The sequence below is a fragment of the Pectinophora gossypiella genome, chromosome 25, assembly GCF_024362695.1.
Source record: "Pectinophora gossypiella chromosome 25, ilPecGoss1.1, whole genome shotgun sequence".
NCBI classification, from domain to species: Eukaryota; Metazoa; Arthropoda; class Insecta; order Lepidoptera; family Gelechiidae; genus Pectinophora; species Pectinophora gossypiella.
The window spans coordinates 6318930-6338607 of NC_065428.1; the positions used below are offsets into that span (position 1 = coordinate 6318930).

At 38.7% G+C, this 19678-nt stretch overlaps 1 protein-coding gene across 2 annotated transcripts in view; it reads right to left on the reverse strand.

Annotated features, from left to right (window-relative positions):
• LOC126378016 (uncharacterized) overlaps positions 1–19678 on the reverse strand; it is a 154124-nt gene that overhangs the window by 29189 nt on the left and 105257 nt on the right. For both annotated transcript variants that reach the window (XM_050026052.1, XM_050026053.1), the window contains exons 2-3: positions 6788–8074; positions 4600–4706 (exon numbers count right to left, since the gene is read on the reverse strand). In XM_050026052.1, the coding sequence (XP_049882009.1) occupies positions 4600–4706; positions 6788–8074 (1394 nt within the window). The remainder of the gene's footprint in view (positions 1–4599; positions 4707–6787; positions 8075–19678) is intronic.

Sequence of the window (19678 nt, forward strand, 5' to 3'; positions counted from 1 at the left end):
GATAAAATTTTGTCACGGTAATAATCTCAATTGGTGCTAATATACGAACAAAATCACGCGACACGCATGTTAGGGAAAGAAAAACTTATCAATTGCGACAAAATTTATGGAATCGATCGATAATTTTATCACGTTGTGCATGTTAGCCCTGATCGATTTCGTTCAATTTCATTCATTCATTCGTTTCATTCCAGATAAAAATAAAGACTGCAATTTTTTACCTGGATTGAAATTAGCTTTTCCGTTGCTAAGTTTTGTTGACAGTTTAACACAGATCACATTCGAATGTGATTTTTCAAAATGGCGCTTTAGTTGTTTTCAATAAATGTCAATTTTACAGCCGCCATTTCGGTGACAATCGCTGCAGCGCGAAGGTGTTAAATAATCAACTCCAAAAATGCAGGTAATAGCTATCAAAATGCTTTAACACCTATTTAAATATTCATACTCCCATCACTTTGAGTGACGTGTTAATATTGTGAAAAGTGACACGTACCGTAGGTATAAGGTCTTTTATGGGCCTCGTTAGCGTCAAAATACACGAAATTTAGGCTTTTTTAAAAGAAATTTTAATAAGGCTATCAATCAATTTAATAGGATTGGTTTTACGAGTAGAAAAAGTGTTCGTATGTAATTTTTTTGTTATTGGTATGTCATCGTTGTAAGTTTCCTTCTCTTTTTTTCTATCTTGTGGGTTGTGAGGTGGATTACCAACCTCAACAACCCTGGTGTCAGAGTTATTATTGAGCCACCATAGGCCCCTAATACGGCTCATGTAACGACTACGACTTCCATCGTAAGTAGTAACCGGAACCAGCGGCTTAACGTGCCTTTTGAAGAACGGATCTACTTTCATACACTGACCTGAGTTAACATGGGATATGAGAACTCATGTATTTTAGTGCTGAGGGCATATCCCCCTTGTTTCTATGATCTGTGATTTCGACATTAGGATGTACCTAGGTAAGGTATTAAAAAAATACAATTAAGTATACTATCCCTAGCAGCAGTAACTGTCAATACTATTCAGAGGCGGATGACAGGAGTCCTAGTACGGCTTTGAAATAGACTACTCTGGGCGCCATCCCACTCGCGTCAGACAGAGTACTGCGGAACAAGAGGGAAACCACTGCCCTATTTTTCCCTAAAAAGTAGCATGGAGAATGTTGCACCGACAAGAGCGTGGCCCTTAAATTAGTGACGGTGAATGTCCCTAGCATTATCTCGTTTTTCACGGGGTCCGCTTACCTAACCTGAAGATTTGACAGGTCCGGTTTTTAACAGAAGGTATTTTAGGCAGTCGCCTGTCTAACCTTCCAACCCGCGAAGGGAAAACCAGCCCAATACAGGTTAGGTCACATTCCTCCAAAAATGCATTTCTCGGGAATGTGGGTTTCCTCACGATATTTCCCTTCGCCTGCACGTGATAATCATTTATGATTCAAACATGAATTAGACAATCATTGGTTTAGGCCTATGCTGGAACTAAAAAAATACAATTATTCTGAAAAAATATGTCTGGGTATTGCTATTTATTACTATACTGTACTATACTGTACTGTACTGCAGCGGTAAACGCGCTCGGTCTGCGATTGTTGAAAAGTAAAGCAACTTTCGCAGAGGCCGGTCATAGGATGGGTGACCACAAAAAAAAAAAGTTTTCATCTCGAGCTCCTCCGTGCTTCGGAAGGCACGTTAAGCCGTTGGACCCGGCTGCATTAGCAGTCGTTAATAACCACCAATCCGCACTGGGCCCGCGTGGTGGTTTAAGGCCCGATCTCCCTATCCATCCATAGGGAAGGCCCGTGCCCCAGCAGTGGGGACGTTAATGGGCTGATGATGATGATGACTATACTGTATCGCCATTAAAACCATTACTTCGGTGCATTACATTTATACTACCACCCACCTACATCGCATGTTGGGTGGCGGATACCAATACTTCACTGCGCGACACGGAACCCCACGCAAACAATAATAATTTATTACTGCCGATGGTTCAAACGAGATATAAAAAACTAGGTCACTCGTTGACACAGTTCAGTGCAGTCACCTAGTTATATTTAGATTGAAATAGAAAATATTGAATCGATCCCTAACTAAATTTTACCTAAACCAAACTGACGACCACTTTGACGTTATCGTACATACAACTGGGCACCCTCAGGCTGTTGTCTTAAACGTTTTACCGGGTGAGAGCCTTCAGCGCTCCCCATTTGTCCGGCCAAGTAGTTAATGCCATCTGCGGCAAATCTACAATAAGTCACGTCAAAAAAAAGAAAATTATCGTACACGCGCGTATTGTGCGATGACATCGGATCCTGTGGAAAACGAGATAAAGCTGATGAAGTGTTCTCTCTTGTGAGTTGTGAGGTCACACCCTGGTTTCAAGGTGACCATTGAGCTGTTGTTATGTATTTAAAAAAAATGCGCTTTATCTTAGGAATTCGTATCAATGATTGCTTGTCTGCGCACCCCATTAGGGATTAGGAGCGTGAGCTTACTTCTTTAAAATTGGTCACTAATATAAAAACTGGTTGCAAGTTGTCTGCCGACGAATTGTCTGTCCTCCCCGCTAGGGGCAGAGGTATTATTATTCATCAATTGTACAATCAATAATTGTTTACTGCACAAATTATAACAGATAATTGATGATGATGATGTGATCCGGCCGATTTCGGCTACGGCGACTGCTTCAACTCCGACGTTCATGCGCTCGCATGTGGCTTATATAGCCAATCTTATTGGAAAAGATCCTCGCACATAGCGGGCATGTGAGTACGCCATTTAAATAGCTAATTATGATAGTAACGACCGGATAAAACCGGTTATTTATGTTCTAATTTTAAACCATATAAAATAAATAAAATAAAAAATAAAATTATATATATGGTTTAAATAAGTAAAATATTTAAACCATATATATATAATTTTATTTTTTATTTTATTTATTATACATATGGTTAAAATATTTTATTTATTTAAACCATATAAAACTAAAATATATACTGTTTACGTCGTTTCTCCATAGCAACATAGGTTGAAGCTAAAAACAAAGCATAAAAGGGCGTTTATTCGTGGAATTAGCGCGTCCAGTCTAAATTGATCTACTTTACAATGCAGAGGGTCAGTAGGACAACATTGAGTGACCTCACTGAGTGGTTGAGCGTTAGGCTCACGATCCGGAGATCCTGTGTTCGAATCCCGGTGGGGACATATCACAAAAAACACTTTGTGATCCCTAGTTTGGTTAGGACATCACAAGCTGATCACCTGATTACTCTATTTCTAGCTAGCTTTATCTCTTTCTTGCACTTAGCGTAAGTAAAGGACGGCACTCATGATCTCCCTAGCATTACCCCGTTTCTCACAGAGTCCGCTTACCTAACCTGAAGATTTGACAGGTCCGGTTTTTTACAGCAGCGACTGCCTGTCTGACCTTTCAACCCGCGAAGAAAAAACCAGCCCAATACAGGTTAGGTAAGTTAGTTATGCATTTCTCGGGAATGTGGGTTTCCTCACGATGTTTCCATTCACCGCTGAGCACGTGAGCCCTAAGCCTTATGATCCAAACATGAATTCGAAAAAAAATCGACAATCATTGGTTTAAGACGAAAAGGACGAGAAGGAAGGAATAGGGGTTTGGGAGTAAAGGACAACACAAATTAAAATTTAGTTTTTTTTCTCGCTAGAATGTGCAACAACAACATTTGGAACATTTCTTAGAAAATCTATGGTAAATCATGTTTTAAAGCATATCATGTTACTAATAGTAACGTTACGAAATCATATCGGAAGAGTTACGTTAAAAAGTAAAATGAAACTGAAAGTTCAAAGCAGTAAGAATGAGGCTAGAGCTGATATTTCAAAGGAATAGGAAATGGTCTAAAAGCGAACTGGAATTAGAACTTATCTGGTATCCGAACTAAAATAGACATAAGATTTATGTTACGAATTAGATGAACTTGTGTTTTCGAATGAACGATGATCTTTCAAACTGTTTTAGACACACAAAAATACTCATAAAGAATTAAAGTCACAGATTACAAATTGGACTCGAATCCACTTTTCGTTAAAAGTAGTAATTTCAGATATATTAACTTTATATATAAAAAGTCATTAAGCGCAGTGCGTGCTCAGCGGTGAAGGAAGACATCGTGAGGAAACCCACATTCTCGAGAAATGCATTTTCGGAGGTATGTGACCTAACCTGTATTGGGCTGGTTTTCCCTTCGCGGGTTGGAAAGTCAAACAGACAGTCGCTTCTGTAAAAAACCGGACCTGTCAAATCTTCAGGTTAGGTAAGCGGACCCTGAGAAAACGGGATAATGCTAGGGAAATGATGTAAGTGACTCTGGAACAAAAACTTTAAGGGATGATTCATTATGATTCTGAGTTGATATCAAGTGGAATTCTCCGTCTGAAACGAATGGAACTGAAAATTAAAAAAAAAGCTATTAAATGTTTATGAATTTTCCGATAGGACATGCCACTTGATATCAACTCAATCATGGGCTGAATCATCCCTTAAAGTGTTCGATACAGCTCTGCCTACTTCTTCAGGGATACAGGAGCGTGTTTATGCTTTGTAAGGCTTACCTCAACGACCTGCCTCAGATCCTCCACATAGACATTTTCCGTCTGCACGATCTCTGCACACACGCGCTCCAGCTGCGAGAGACCCGACGTCTCCTCTCGCGTCGTACCTGCAAACATAGATATCTCAATAAAACGTTGCTACATACATACATCTTCTGTCGTGTGGGTTGTGAGATGGTTTACCAACCTCATCAACCCTAGTGTCAGGGTTAGTATTGAGCCGCCAAAGGCCCCTGACAAGACTCACGTAACGACTACGTACTTACATCAGTAAGTAGTTACCGGGACCAACGGCTTAACGTGCCTTCAGAAGCATGGATCATCTTACTTTTGGACAAACAGGTGATCAGCCTGTAATGTCCTAACCAAACTAGGGATGTTATTTTTGGAGAAAATTGCCTGGAAAGTCGTGTTTTTAACCCCCCAGTACAAACTCAAATTCCTACCAAAATCTGACAGCAAATGAGATGGTCTTAAATGAACCAGTGAGAAAAGAAGTCGAATCAAATTTTATGAACTACTTACTAACAAATCTGAAAATAATCCAAGTGATTCTGCTAAGTTCTTGGCCGTTCCGAAGGCTAACCCACTTACACACTTCCACTAACAGACCAGTTTAGATTTATCAGAGCAGTATTTATTAATTGACGTAGAAGTAACAGAAGTTTGTGATGCTAACCGATAGTTTGTTAATTTACTTTTGTCTTTTGTGAATTTCCTCTTGCTGGTGAGAAGTAGGTGTATATAAATAACTATACACCTCTGCCTTACCCCTTCTGGGATATGCCCTTAGCTCATATTATGATTTATCAAGTATATAGTAATTGAACAACAATATATTTTGACACCTTAGCCCTCACTAGGCTAGTTTCCAACTAGTCAAATCAGTTACTTTTTACTAAACGTCTTTTTTTTTTTGACGTGACTTATTGTAGATTTGCCGCAGATGGCATTAACTACTTGGCCGGACAAATGGGGAGCGCTGAAGGCTCTCACCCGGTACAACGTTTAAGACAACAGGCCTGAGGGTGCCCAGTTGGGCGCGAACCTCGGCTCAGGGCGTCGTCTGAGAGGAAAAATATTTGAAAGAATTAATCGACCCTAGTGGGTCGGTAGCGATAAGCGCTGAATGAGGGAAATCGTCGACCACGCCGGCGGGGTCGGTATCGGGGCCCTGAAGTGTTTGGTGTCGCGAGCTGATTGGCCGCCTCTATGGCTAGAGTAATCGGGTTGTCGGGATCGTATATTACGTCCTTCGGACGCCGATACTTTTCAGTACCGTCCCTAAGCGGAATGTACTTGGAAGCCGCAACTACCAGGAGATTTGGGTGGTGCGGAGCAGAATCGACAAAACGTTTGGAAGCTAATTTGAGCTATTGGGCAATGGTTGGCAGACCTAGGTCAATGAGAGCTCCCGTGGCTTTCCGCATGAAACGATTTTACTAAACGTCAAAACACGAAATTACTATGGAATTTGTGTGAAAAAACACACTGTGACGTCATAGAGAATCGTGATAAAATATCTGACTTATTTTTACGTTTTTATTGATTAAAATTCTTAAATATGTTAAATAGAAAAAAGAAAATGTTTTTCGTTAGTTTTAGATCTGTCTTTATTTAGTGATCAGAATTTTATAATTTATATTGAACCTAGTACACGACCTAATTCATGAAAATATTACAAACAAAAGATACTAAATACGACAACGGAAACGGAAATCAAAGTCAAGAGAATACAGGCAACAGAAGTGTGCCATCAGCTGTGTAAATAAGACTAAAGTAAATGTAAGATGATCCTTACTACAGGTGTATACGTGTGTAACCTGCGTGACAAAGAGAAGGAAGTAAAATCTGGTAATGGCAAATAAAAGTAAGGACGTAGAAAAAAAACGATGGAACAACACAAGCAAAAAAATGACACCATAATCTTCTGGAGAATTAAAAGAAAGAAACAACAATATCTCTAAGAAAAAATATAACTACTACTTACATACAAGGAACTTAAAATAATGAAAATAAGAATACTCGTATCAAAGGACAAAATTAGGTACATAAAAGAAAAATGTAGAGGAAACAAGAGAAGTATCTCAGGATCGAAGCAAATGGAATTCCATAGTCTCTGTTTACCCCGGTGGGAAATAGGCGTGAGATTATGTATGGATGTAAAAGAAAAAAATAAAAAACTTACGTGGACTTTCAGATCTCCTCTCCTCAGAAACACTGGTGGTCACTCCAGCATTGTTTACGAAATTGTTGCTTCCGTTTGCTGACATCATATCAGCATCACTGTGGTCATCTAAACTCTCTATAGAAGCCAAGTACGCTGAGTTCACTCCTCCTTTATTCTGGACTCCACTACTTGACGTTGAGCTGGATGACGCAATGGAGCTCATCGACAACGGACGAATAACTTCCACTGGAGTCCGAATAACTGTCTCTGGTACAGGACATTTAAGGTTCCCTGTAGATCCTACAGCTTCAGGATACGGTCCAGTTTTGGACAATTTTGATGGAGATTCGCTTTTAAACTCCTTCCTGTTTAAACTATTAGTTCCCCCATTGACCACTTTCGGAATTTTCACAGGAGTACCTTTAGGAGATGTTTTAGTTTCTGCCTTTATTGGTGAATTATCTTTTGAAGATAATTTAATATCGAATTCTCTATCATTAGAGCTAATAGATAATTCTATTGATTGATCAATGTAAGGCAAAGATAAAGACTCAAAAGCGTTTTTGTTTGCACTCGGCACATCGTATATGGCAGGTTTGTTGTTCGTTGGGACGTCGTAAGTAGTTTGAGGATCATCAAGTTTATACTCAGGCTTGATAGATACAGTCTTTGAAAGAGAATCGTTATCTTCACTTTTACTTTTGCCGAAACTTTTCATACTACACGGCTGATCATAAATTTCTACTGAAGGTAGAATCTCTACCCCGGATTGGGATATTTTCGAAGTGGCTCCAACTAAAGGAATATTAGATCTATGCCTCATTGAAGATCTGACTGTTGGCGTAGTTTTCTTTTGGAACTTCAATGTTGTTGTCTCTGTCGCACCCGATATCATTCTTTTGACATTCGGAGAGAGATTTCCAAACGCCGAAGTTTCTCCTTTAGTATCTTTAAACGTCCTTTGTAATTTATCTTTAAGGATAGGTTCACTGGTAAGCTCACACTTTTCACTAGCACCATTTTCTTCACTTTTAGTTCGAAACGAATATAGAGAACTTTTGTTTATCGTCGCTACGGGAAGTTTGGCACTGCCAGAGGTTTTCATTGGACCGTTTGCTGTTACTTCTGTTTTAGAATCTTCTGTGTCTTTTGTCTCTTCAATAGTAAGTTCCTCAGTTACCGGTGGGTCGTTTCTAGCATCTTTTGCTGTTTCTAAAGGTTCAGTTTCTGGCCTCAAACTTTTTCCTTGTGCCAATAGCGAATCGTAGATTCCGATAAGTGTTGGCGTTAGGTCTGTTGTGCTACCTGTAACAAAATGGAAGATGATTAGAGGAGTCAATATACTAAGTCTAAGCGATAGTTGCACAGTAATAACAGTCTACTAGTCACCGTGTCAAGATACAAAGTGTAGTGTAAACAGCTTTATCAGTTGACAATTCAATTAGGACTTAAAGACATTTTAATGGTTCTGCATTCTTTAAGTCAATAAATTCTTGTTGCTGTTTGATGCGTTTTGAAATATTAAACTAGAGGAACTTTTCTTTTACATAGTATTGGTTCTACGCACCTAGGGGGTTAAAAGCAACATTATGTGTTTTAATTACTAGTGTTAAGTAACTTTAAAATATTGCGTATGATTGGATTAAACCAAAAGTTGTAAAAGGGTAACCTTATCGTAAGTCTGAATATGTCATTCTCTAACAAAGAGGCTTTTAGAGTTATTAAACGTGGTTTTCATCGTGGAGGTTGGGGGAGGTTGTAACGAATGACTCTACACGTTTTATTTATGTTGTCTGTTTTCACAGTCACTGTCGCAATTTAGTTTTTATTTCCGTCGCTTTTTACCCGACTGCGATTTACTAAACGGGTTGTTTTTTTTAATTTTTATGCAACAATTTACCTATCTACAAACAGATCGACTAGTTCAAAACAATGAGTGATTATATTTCAATAAGATCAATAAGATAACATTTTACTAAACGTCAAAACACGAAATTACTATAGAATTTGTGTGAAAAGCAACCTGTGAAGTCATAGAAAAACATGACAAAATGTAGCACTTATTATTTATATACATTTTTCTTATTAAAATTCATAAATAAGAAGTTAAAAGAATGAAAAAAAGAAAACGTCTTTTGACACCTTTATATCTGTCTTTATTTAGTAATCGGAATTTCATAATTTATCTTTGACCTAGGAAACTACCTAATTAGATCTGTCAAAGTACGTAAGCTAGTGTTGTGACGTTCATTAGCATAGTGATGTGATCTACGATACTTTTCTGTATAACAGTATCTTAAAAATATAAGTACCTGAGTACCTACTAATTATTATATTATTATGCATAGATCAGATAATTTTATTACGAGATGAAAAGTAAATAAAAAGCAACGATAGAGCTGTATCGCAGTCTATAATGGCCGAGCCAACTGTGTGACTACAAACCAAGCCTATTTCAAAAGGGACTGAATGTTATCTAGCTCACTTACGAATTCTATTACTGCATGTAAAGATAAAGTTTGTGTTCTTTATAGCTTAATAAAATATATTTTAAGTTCATTCCCCTTTCGCTTTGAATTAAATCGAAAACAATTATCGTTCTCTTCTTCCTTTTTTCTTTTCTTTTTAATGTGATTTATTAGTAAATATAAAATGTCAAGATAGTTGAAATCGATGTTAGGTTTACATTACAATATAAAACACTTTAATACATACAGGGTGTTAGTGACATCGTAACGAAAAAAAAAATGGAACGCCTATTTTATTGTACTAAAAATGATGGTGGGTGTTTTTCTTGTCGCAAATGTTTAATTAAGATTTTCAATTTTTACTGTGCCGCAATGTAAGTCGAACAACGCGCCACACAGACGCTAAACTTACGCGCGGCTACGTTACGCGTGCGTGATACGATGTTGATATCTAGGTAGGAGTTTTCATTCTCTTGTATTTAGATGCTTAGTGGTTCAACGTTTAAAAATGTTGTTTGTTGAAGTAGAACACCTACTGCCACGATTTTTCACGCACGGTACCTACCTACCAGTTATTAAAACGTTCCTAACTTATTAACAATAAAAACCCTACTCTTGCCTTACCTTAATTGTTATTCCTTCGGATGAAGTACCTAGGTAGGTACCCTAGAACATGTCACGTCACGTAGGTATGCAACATCGCGTTTCCTCCGCGGTAGGTAGGTATCACACGCACTCACAAACACAACACCTTGCTCTTTAATAAACATCAACAATCTTCCATACTTTTGCGCAGTAAATGGTCTATGATCTATCATCATAGTCGACACTACTCATTTACAGAATGAAACAAACACTCACAAACACGAAAAAAATATCCTCGAAAAACATCACGCGATTCGGGTCAAGCTTAGTATTCGACTGAGCGGAAGCGCGCGGCGGGCGGCGGCGTTAGCGCAAAGCATCAAAGGCGCCGACTAAGGGCGCCGACGACGCACCGGCCGCGGCCGAGTCGAGCCGACGACTAGAGAGAGAGAGAGAAGTATGTTTATGGTGCAAGTGACAGAGAAAGAAATAGTATCTGTTCGTATGCCTACTTTATTGGCGAGCGTTGCCCTTGACCCGTGCGCCGGCTATTCACCTGCGCATAGCTGAAGTTGTAGATACCTTATTATTATTATTGATGACATTGATAAAATTTAATAATTAGTAATTTTTATTTGTTTATTTTAAATGTGCGTTCTATGCAGCTTAAAACACAATATGGGACTGAAAAAAATCTAATTTTTTTATGAATTTGGCGACAGGAAACTTCACTTGATACCTATCAACTCAAAGAAATACCTAGTATCTGTTCGTAATGCCTACTTTATTGGCGCGCGTTGCCCTTGATCCGTGAGGCTATTCACGTCCGAGTATCCATCAAGACAGATCAAACAAGCCCTAACTCGGAGGTCTTGCGTCCCAGGATCCTTTAATTATGTCTTAGAACCTTCTTGGCCTATGTGGTCCAGTGGTTGAGCGATGGGATGCGGAGGGTCCGGGTTCGTATTCCGGTGGGGACATATCACAAAAATCTGTTTATAAGGCCTTTGGTTGGGACGTTACAGGCTGATCACCTGATTGTCCGAAAGTAAAATGATCCGTGCTTCGGAAGGTACGTTAAGTCGTTGCTCCCGTCTACTAGGTACTTATGTAAGCACGTAGCCGTTACATGAATATTGTACACAGAACAGGATAGGTTTAATTAGTTCTTTACTGATGATTTAACAATGAGATTTAAAACCACGAATAACTTAGTACTTAGTACCTCGGTACCAACATGTAACAAGAAAAATAAGATCACTCCTCTCGGACAATTTTTTTCTTTGAACATGCCGACATTGCCTACGCGGCGGAGTTGCCGAACTATCGATAGGTAGATTATCAATTGTTGAACTTGAAAATTGTCTAAACTATCGAAAGTAGTGATAGTACATTTAGATCGATACTAGCGATAGTACCGATAGGTCTTGCTTTGTAATAATAATGGGTATTGATCTAAAAGATCTATCGATAGGTACCTACTATTGGTTTTTTTTAACTAGGTATCGATAGAATATCGATAGGCAACACTCTGGCGGAGTGTCCGCCCAATTCTAGACGCGATCTCGCTCGATTTTTGTGTAGCGAGGTTTTGCGTAGGTACTTACATACTAAGTTGGTGGATGGTTGACATAGTAGGTAACTAATTACCTAATCTGTGGTGGTTGTGTTAGTTGGTTGTTAGTTATTCTAATGACAACAAAGAATACAATTATTTACTGTTTCAACTGTTTTAGGTAGATAATGGCCCCGATTCCTATGAGTAAATGGATGAATAACCCGGTCGAATCAAAAAGGTATCTCGCTGGTATGCAAACCGTTTGACGTGTGCTGTCAACTTAATTCTGTCGGTTGTTTTAGATTTCTGCTTAAAATTGACGTGTATTCCATAAATTTTATGCCTGTTGATTATCCGTCCATTTAAGAATAAGAATAAAATAAATTTATAAATTTACGATAGACAGAGAAAGAAATAGGATCGGTTCGTAGTGCCTACTTTGTAGGCCGCGCCGCCGCCGCGCCACCGCCGGCGTGCGGCGCGGGGCGCGCGGAGCGGGGCGTGCGGAGCGGGGCGCGCGGCTCGGTGCGTGTGGCCGTTGACCCGTTCGAGCAGCTGTTGTCTCCATTACATCGAAAATTTTCGATAATTTGTCATTATTGTTTTTTCTATTGAAATTTGGGTTCTATGCAGCTAAAAACACAATATGGAATTGAAAATAATTAAAAACAAAACTCAAAATTTCATGAATTTTGCGACGGAAAATTCCACTAGATATTAACTCAGAATCATGGTCTGAATCATCCCTCTCAGTATTCGTTACGATGTCACTAACACCCGGTATAAAAGATAATCGGCGGCGTTATTTTCAAATAGCAATTTCTGTCAGGCAACCTAAACCAATGGTTGTCGAATTTGTTTTCGGATTCATGTTTGGATCATCAATGATTATCACGTGCTCAGCAGTGAAGGAGGAGAACATCGTGAGGAAACTCACATTCCTGAGAAATGCATTTTCGGACCTAGCCTGTATTGGGCTGGTTTTCCCTTCGCGGTCCAACCCAACTCAACTCAGACAGGCAGGCAATCGCTTCTGTGAAAAAAACCGGACCTGTCAAATCTTCAGGTTAGATAAGCGGACTCTGTGAAAAACGGGATAATGCTAGGCAGACGATGATTTGATTTGAACCACATCGTATAGTAGGAAGCGAATACATCTTGGACGGAAGCGGCCCATTACAGGGGCAGAGGTCACTGGCACAGACCATATACATAGAGGGGATATTACACCCTGAGATGTATTTCTTGTACGGTCACGAGTATTAATATGTATACACTCTGGTACCATGTCACACTTTTGACAAATTGCACTGTAGGTAAGTCTCACTAAATGTCAAATATGTTAGTGCGACAGAGTCCTAAAGTGGGTACATTATATTGCTCATGACTGTACTACTAGGTTAGTCTTGAGAACTTAAGAAAGAAGAGGAAAGTTTATGCCATTGTGAAGAAAGGATTTACGGAGTTAATTGTATCTGTTGTTTAAATTAATAAATTGATTGTCGAATTTGTTTTTGAATTCAGGTTTGGATCATAAATGATTATCACATGCTCAGATCAATTTATATTTTGTGTTCCGTTATGTACAAAAAAAAACATTATAAAACAAATTAATAAGAAAGATATACGTTCCCAATCGTAAAAAAAAACAAAGACATGTTTATTTTTATCTACTTACGGACGTTGGTGGTCTAGATTTTTGCCGTTTGTTCACGTGAACTTCGGTCAACGGGTGCTGCACATTTTCCCACCCCCTTTTCATCCCTTAGGGGGTGATTTACGAGATAACAACTATCCCATGTTCTTCCCTAAGTCTAAAACTATCTCCATACCAAATCTAAAATCCGGTTCCGCGGTTTAAGCGTGAAAAGGTAACAGACAGACAGAATTACTTACGCATTTATAATATTATTAGTGGACAATCCTATAAATGAAACCCGGAATTACTTCGAAATTAGAACTAGAGAAAATCAATAAGAAAAATACGTTGAATTGTGTATTGTAATTTGCAGATTCTACACGCAACAGCTCGTTTTTGGTTCTATTTTTGAAAAACACTTTTGTTTACCTGTCTAATTATTATTCTGACATGGTATTAGCAGCTCTTTATACTTTCTGAGCACGGTGCGTTACACTTTAAGAGATGAGTCAGAGTATTTTTATCAAACTATTGCAATGGGCCATAGTTCGCCTCTTGAAATATCTAATATAACAACTTAAAGGTATTCTACACCTTAATAACTTCCAATACAGTATTTAATCGAACGCTTTTCTGCATGGATTTCCTAGTATTTCATGTTCAAAGGAATTTAAAGCTACAGTCTTTGTGGTTTAAAGGTTACATTTGAAGTAGTTTTCGTTTATAGATTGCTGAGATTTTTTTCTGAGTTTAAAGTATAGGATTAATATGAGTGTTTTTATAGGAAACATGATATCGTCAGTCGTCGCTGATGTGGGACGAAAAGCCGCCAGACTCAAATGGGATTGGGCCGGAAATGTTTGTCGCATGCACCCTGAGCGGTGGCCACGGATCGTCACACACTGGGTGCCTCATGACGAGTACAGGCGTCGTGGTAGACCTCGAAAGAGATGACGTGACGACTTGGACGCTTGCCGGAGGGACTGGCCGGAGTACGCACAGGACCGCGAAAAATGGAAAGAGGAAGGGGAGGCCCAGCAGTGAGGTCTTGTAGGCTAGATTAAATTAGATATCGTCACTGGAAAGGCAAAATTAAAACCGTCCCGCCGGCGTGGTAGGTATTTGAAGTGCTTGGTGTCGCGAGCTGATTGGCCGCCTCTATGGCTAGAGTAATCGGGTCGTCGGGATCGTATATTACGTCCTTCGGACGCCGATACTTTTCAGTACCGTCCATAAGCGGGATGTATTCGGTAGCCGCGACTACCAGGGTATTTGTGTGGTGCGGAGCAGAATCGAAAAAAAAGTTTTAAAGCTAATTTGAGCCATTGGGCAATGATTGTCCCAATTGTTCCGCATTTGCCTCGCCTAGTTTCGCCTCGATTGAAAATTCCGCTTATGCCCCACATTTTATTCCTCTTTCGCCTCGAAAGTCATTTTTGTAAGTAAATTATTATTTTTTTCCTGTTTTGCCTCATTTTATGTACCTGTTTCGTCTCGCTTTTTTGTTTAAGCATTTTACTTCGACATTAGTACAGACAACCAAAAAAAAAATGTATCACGAATATTTGAAAAAAAGAAACTTAGTATCTGTGATGTATGAAAAATCACATCCAATTTAGTTTTGCTAACTGTACATTAAGTGATGTAGGAATGTGGGACGAAACAGGAAACAAATTTAAAAAGGGGCAAATGTGGAAGTTTTTAGAATGCGGGTCGAAAAAGCGGGGCAAATGCGGAACGAGAGGATTGTCCGCCCGAAGACTAATAGGTATATTTCGAATAATAAACTTTAAGTAGGTACGGTCACGAGCATTAATATGTATACACTTTAGTACCTTGTCTCATTAACTTTTTTTGACAAATTGAACTGTAAGTCTCACTAAATGTCAAATGTGTTAGTGCGACAGAGTCCTAAAGTGGGTACATTATATTGCTCATGGCTGTAGGTACTTAACTCAAGAAATTGCAAGTTTTCGGAAGGAAGTATGTAAACAAAGACCCAATGCCAATCTTTAAGGGAACGACAAACTATTCAATTGTACACGACAAATTGTATACCATTCACTAATCGATGACAATAGGGTATCCTTGAACCAGTGACATTATTTGACCCCGTTTCGAAGATCAATAGATAATCTATACTCGATTCGTGACCAAATTATGACAGCCATGAAACGCCTATCGCACCTTAGACTTTTTTTGTTATCTTTCATTGGGATATCTATATTCAATTAAACCTGCTTCTACGCTGGGCTGGGATTTGATACTTTTTTTATTGCGGCAATATAATGTGTAACTGCTTGTCTTCCCTGGCATGTCGTTAAAACCGACAGAGGTAGAAATCTCTTTCAACATCATGAACATTATATCTTATACTATTACTAAAACCAATAATAACACTAACACTTTTTAACATTAATAGTAATACTTACTACTTATTTAAAAAAAAAAGTTTGTTCGGTAAACAAACCAACCAACCAACTAGGTACGAAGGTCGACTCGTATTTTTCGGATTTTTTAACATGTTTGGTATGTTGTACACATTATATTCGGAAAATTCCACTTGATATTAACTCAGAATTATCATGAGCTGAATCATCCCCCTCGGTATTCGTTACGGTGTCACTATCAGCCACACCTACTTGTATAGCCATACACTTACACCCCGTAGTCATGAGCAATATAATGTACCCACTTTAGGACTCTGTCGCACTAACATATTTGACATTTAGTGAGACTTACAGTTCAATTTGTCAAAAAAGTTAATGTGACATGGTATCAAAGTGTATCATATTAATGCTCGTGACCGTACAAGAAATACACCTCAGGGTGTAATATCCCCTCTATGTATATGGTCTGTGTATGTATGTACTTGTACGGGATGTAAGTGACATCGAAATGAATACTGAGAGGGATGATTCGGCACATTATTCCGAGTAAATATATCACTAACAACCTGTATAATCATTTGCAATGTTATAATCCTCCTGAGCCACAATTTAGCTCCACGTTGGCACTTCCTGAGTTATTCCGGCAACGAACAAAGCTAGCGGTGTTCGTGTATTTTAATTCCTGCCGAGGGTTTACATCGTGAGTCATTATCGAGAGGTTCTCAGGAATGTGGAGTCTCAAATACCTTAGCGAGGAGTCAGGTGGAAAATGGCACATTTCATTCATAAATCCTTAGAACTCGTGCTGTTCCTTGTTCAAAACTGGCGTAAGTTGATCGTAAAATAGTGATCAATAAGCTAAAATCCAATTTAAAAACGTGTCAAACATGTAGAACTAAACTTTTTTTTACGGTCTTTTGCACTATTCTTCCAACTTAGTAATGATTACAGTAAATATCCCTTACTCTTTAGTAATACAACAATTAATAAAAACCAATCAAGTTTCAAGAACTTATTTTTTAAATAAGTACTTATACTTACTACATTTTAAATAAAACTACTACTAAAAACATGTCATAAACAAATTATGTAATTATTTACCTAATAACATAACAATGGCCCTGATTCCTGCAGACACTTTCCTGATGGGACCTGATTACCCGTCCCTTTCCTTTTCGGCGGATAAGAAAATGACAGATATAACTTAAAATAAAATTAGTTGGTATTTACAGGAATTAGCACCATTTTAGTTCAAAACATGAAATAAACGCAAAAATAAGGATTAAAACTATACTACTAAAACTAAATTAAAAAGCTCAATTAAAAATGCTCCCTTTTATCACCTCTCGACCGAATGTGCCCATCACGCTCACAGCGTTGCCCCGTTGGATGGCGAGAGAAATATGCTGCGCTAAGTAATGCCCGGACCGGGAGTCGCCACCCTGCTCCCTTAGCCGCTTACCCACCTCTCTGATAAAGCGCTTCGCTTCAGAACCCCAAGTCCCCGCCGTTTCGACGGCAAACGGCACAAAGTCATACGTCGATTCCAGGTTGGCGTACTTACCGTGCTTGAGACCGGCCGCTGCCTCGGCTGCTGAGCCAGCAGCACGTTTGGTTCCTCTTATATGAGAAGCCGCATACGTGCTAACGCATGTGGCGTCCCACACAAGACATCGCCCTTTTTTCCATGGAATCAACGTGAGACCGTCCAGCCGCTTACCGTCAGAACGGGACAAACTACTAAAAATCTTATACTATTACTAAAACCACACACTAATACTATTTATAATAAATAGTGATACTATTTAAAATGTACCCCCATGTGTCCCCATTAGGGATAACGGGCGTGAGTTTATGTATGTATGTATGTGTATTTAAAATGTATGTTTCGGTAAGGAACCAACCAACTGGGTACGAAGTTCGACTTTTATTTTTCCGATTTTATAACATGTTAGGTATAGCATCATACCTATTAACTGTTTCTACAATACAGGGTGTTAGCGACACCGTAACGAAATCTTTAAAGGATGATTCATTATGATTCTGAGTCGATATCAAGTGGAATTTTCCGTCGCAAATTTCCAATCAAATCAAATATTCTTTATTGCAGGCATACACTAAATATTTTAAAATATACACAGGAAAGATTACAACACAATTGGCGGGCTTAATCCTCTACAATAATTAATCTTCTAAATTAAATTTTCCTGTACCCAAAGGTTGCCTGGAAGAAATTGCTGCATGAGTAATAAGGCCGCCTGTTGTGCTTCTTTGTTGCTGTATTTTGTGTCCATTGTGCTCAATAAAGTATTTTATCTATCCATCTAATAACTCATGTTTTATATTTTTATATATTTTTTTAATTAATTTTGCTTGCCACTAACACTGTATTCTCCGTAAACGATTACCATGAAGATGACCACCGTTTTTAAGTTAACCAATAAATTTGCATTGCATCCCGGAACATACTAGTATTACCATATTGTATACTTACGGCCATGTTTAGACCCAGGCTTCCTGTTTGTCCTTACCTAGGCTTTGTGCTAAAAGCCGTAAACATACCATATGGCTATGTGGCATTCTCTTGCAAAGTAATGTATGCAAGTTAACGCACAAAAGAATTAGACAAACTAATCGAACGATCGATGAATTGCTCTAGAGCAATAAGGCCAAGGAAATTTGGTTCTGTGCAATTAAGTATATTTGAATTGATTTGATGAATGAAGGGTTTAAGTCAAATTTCTCTTTCTCCTTGGCATTTATTATTCCATCTGATGGTGTGGTCTGTGTTATCATGATCACCACCGGTGATTATCACGTGCTCAGCGGTGAAAAACATCGTGAGGAAACCCACATTCCCGAGAAAGGCAATTTTCCAAGGTATTGGGCTGGTTTCTTCGCGGATTGAAAGGTTAGACAGGCAGTGGCTTCTGTAAAAAACCAGACCTGTCAAATCTTCAGGTTAGGTAAGCGGACTCGGAGCGGTTTTATTAAGTCTCTATTATTTTTACGTTCTTTCATGCCGATTTGATGATTCACAATAACCAAGAGGCTTAGAAATTCCAATGTGCTCATAATTTGAATAATAAAGAAATAAAACTTAAATGCAAAATGATTGTCATTTGTTATTCGTTACATAAATCCATTAACTACCTTATTTATTATTACCATTAATATTAATAAGATGTTCTCTTTGTATATTCTGCGGTTTATGATGCGTTTGCGCATGCTAATAGGGATATTGTCATAAATAGAAAACTATTAGTGAGTAATCTGCCACCATAAACTACGTTATACGTACAGAGACTTCCTCCTCTGACTACCCCCAACTGAATATAGTTGCGAGCTTATGTTAATTATTATAAACAACCATTTGTCCTAACAGTGCCTTAATATTTAATATCTCCTTTACCCAAAGGTTGTCTGGAAGAGATTGCACTTAGCAGTAAGGCCGCCTATTGTACTCTTTTATCATTTGTTTCTGTATCTTATATTTCCTGTGTGTGCAAACGCTCAACCACTGGACCACGGAGGCTAAGGAGATGACGTGTATTCGTTATCAGAACTATCAATGAAAGTGTCGCTATAACAATACAATGCGTGACTACATGCTTTCCCTGCAATCAGATGATAAATCTTAACGACATTATTAACCTAACTATAAGTAATAATATGTATCATTTTATAAATTTTATGATAAAAATTTCACTCACTTATTGTTACAGTGAGATATTTAGACAGGCACCTATTTGTACGGCGTTGAAATAGACTACTCTGGGCGCCATCCCACTCGCGTCAGACAGAGTACTGCGGGGCGGAAGACAAGGGGGAAACCACTGCCCTATTTTTCCCTAAAAAATAGCATGGAGGATGCTACACCGACAAGAACGTGTAGCAGAACAGGGTTATCACGATCAAGTTCAGGATATATTAAAAGAACCCCCGGTCAAAAATACTTGCTCTAAAGTCTCTACTCATGAGAATAGAAGAAGCGAAACCGTTGTGTCGGGATCGTAGCAGAAATTCCATGGTGCCTGCCTACCCCCGTGGGGAATAGACGTGATCTTATGTGTGTAGACTGTTTATGTGATATCTTTAAATCTCCAGCATTAAACGTTGCTGTGTAGAATCATATCTCACGAGCTGTCGCATGTCAAAATCGCGATTTAACTGAACATTGTGTAAGTGAAAGCTCTCATTAAACGGGACCAGTTCAGAGGTCCATCGATTGTAGGTACATTCACAGTATGTACAGGTATGATCAATCCT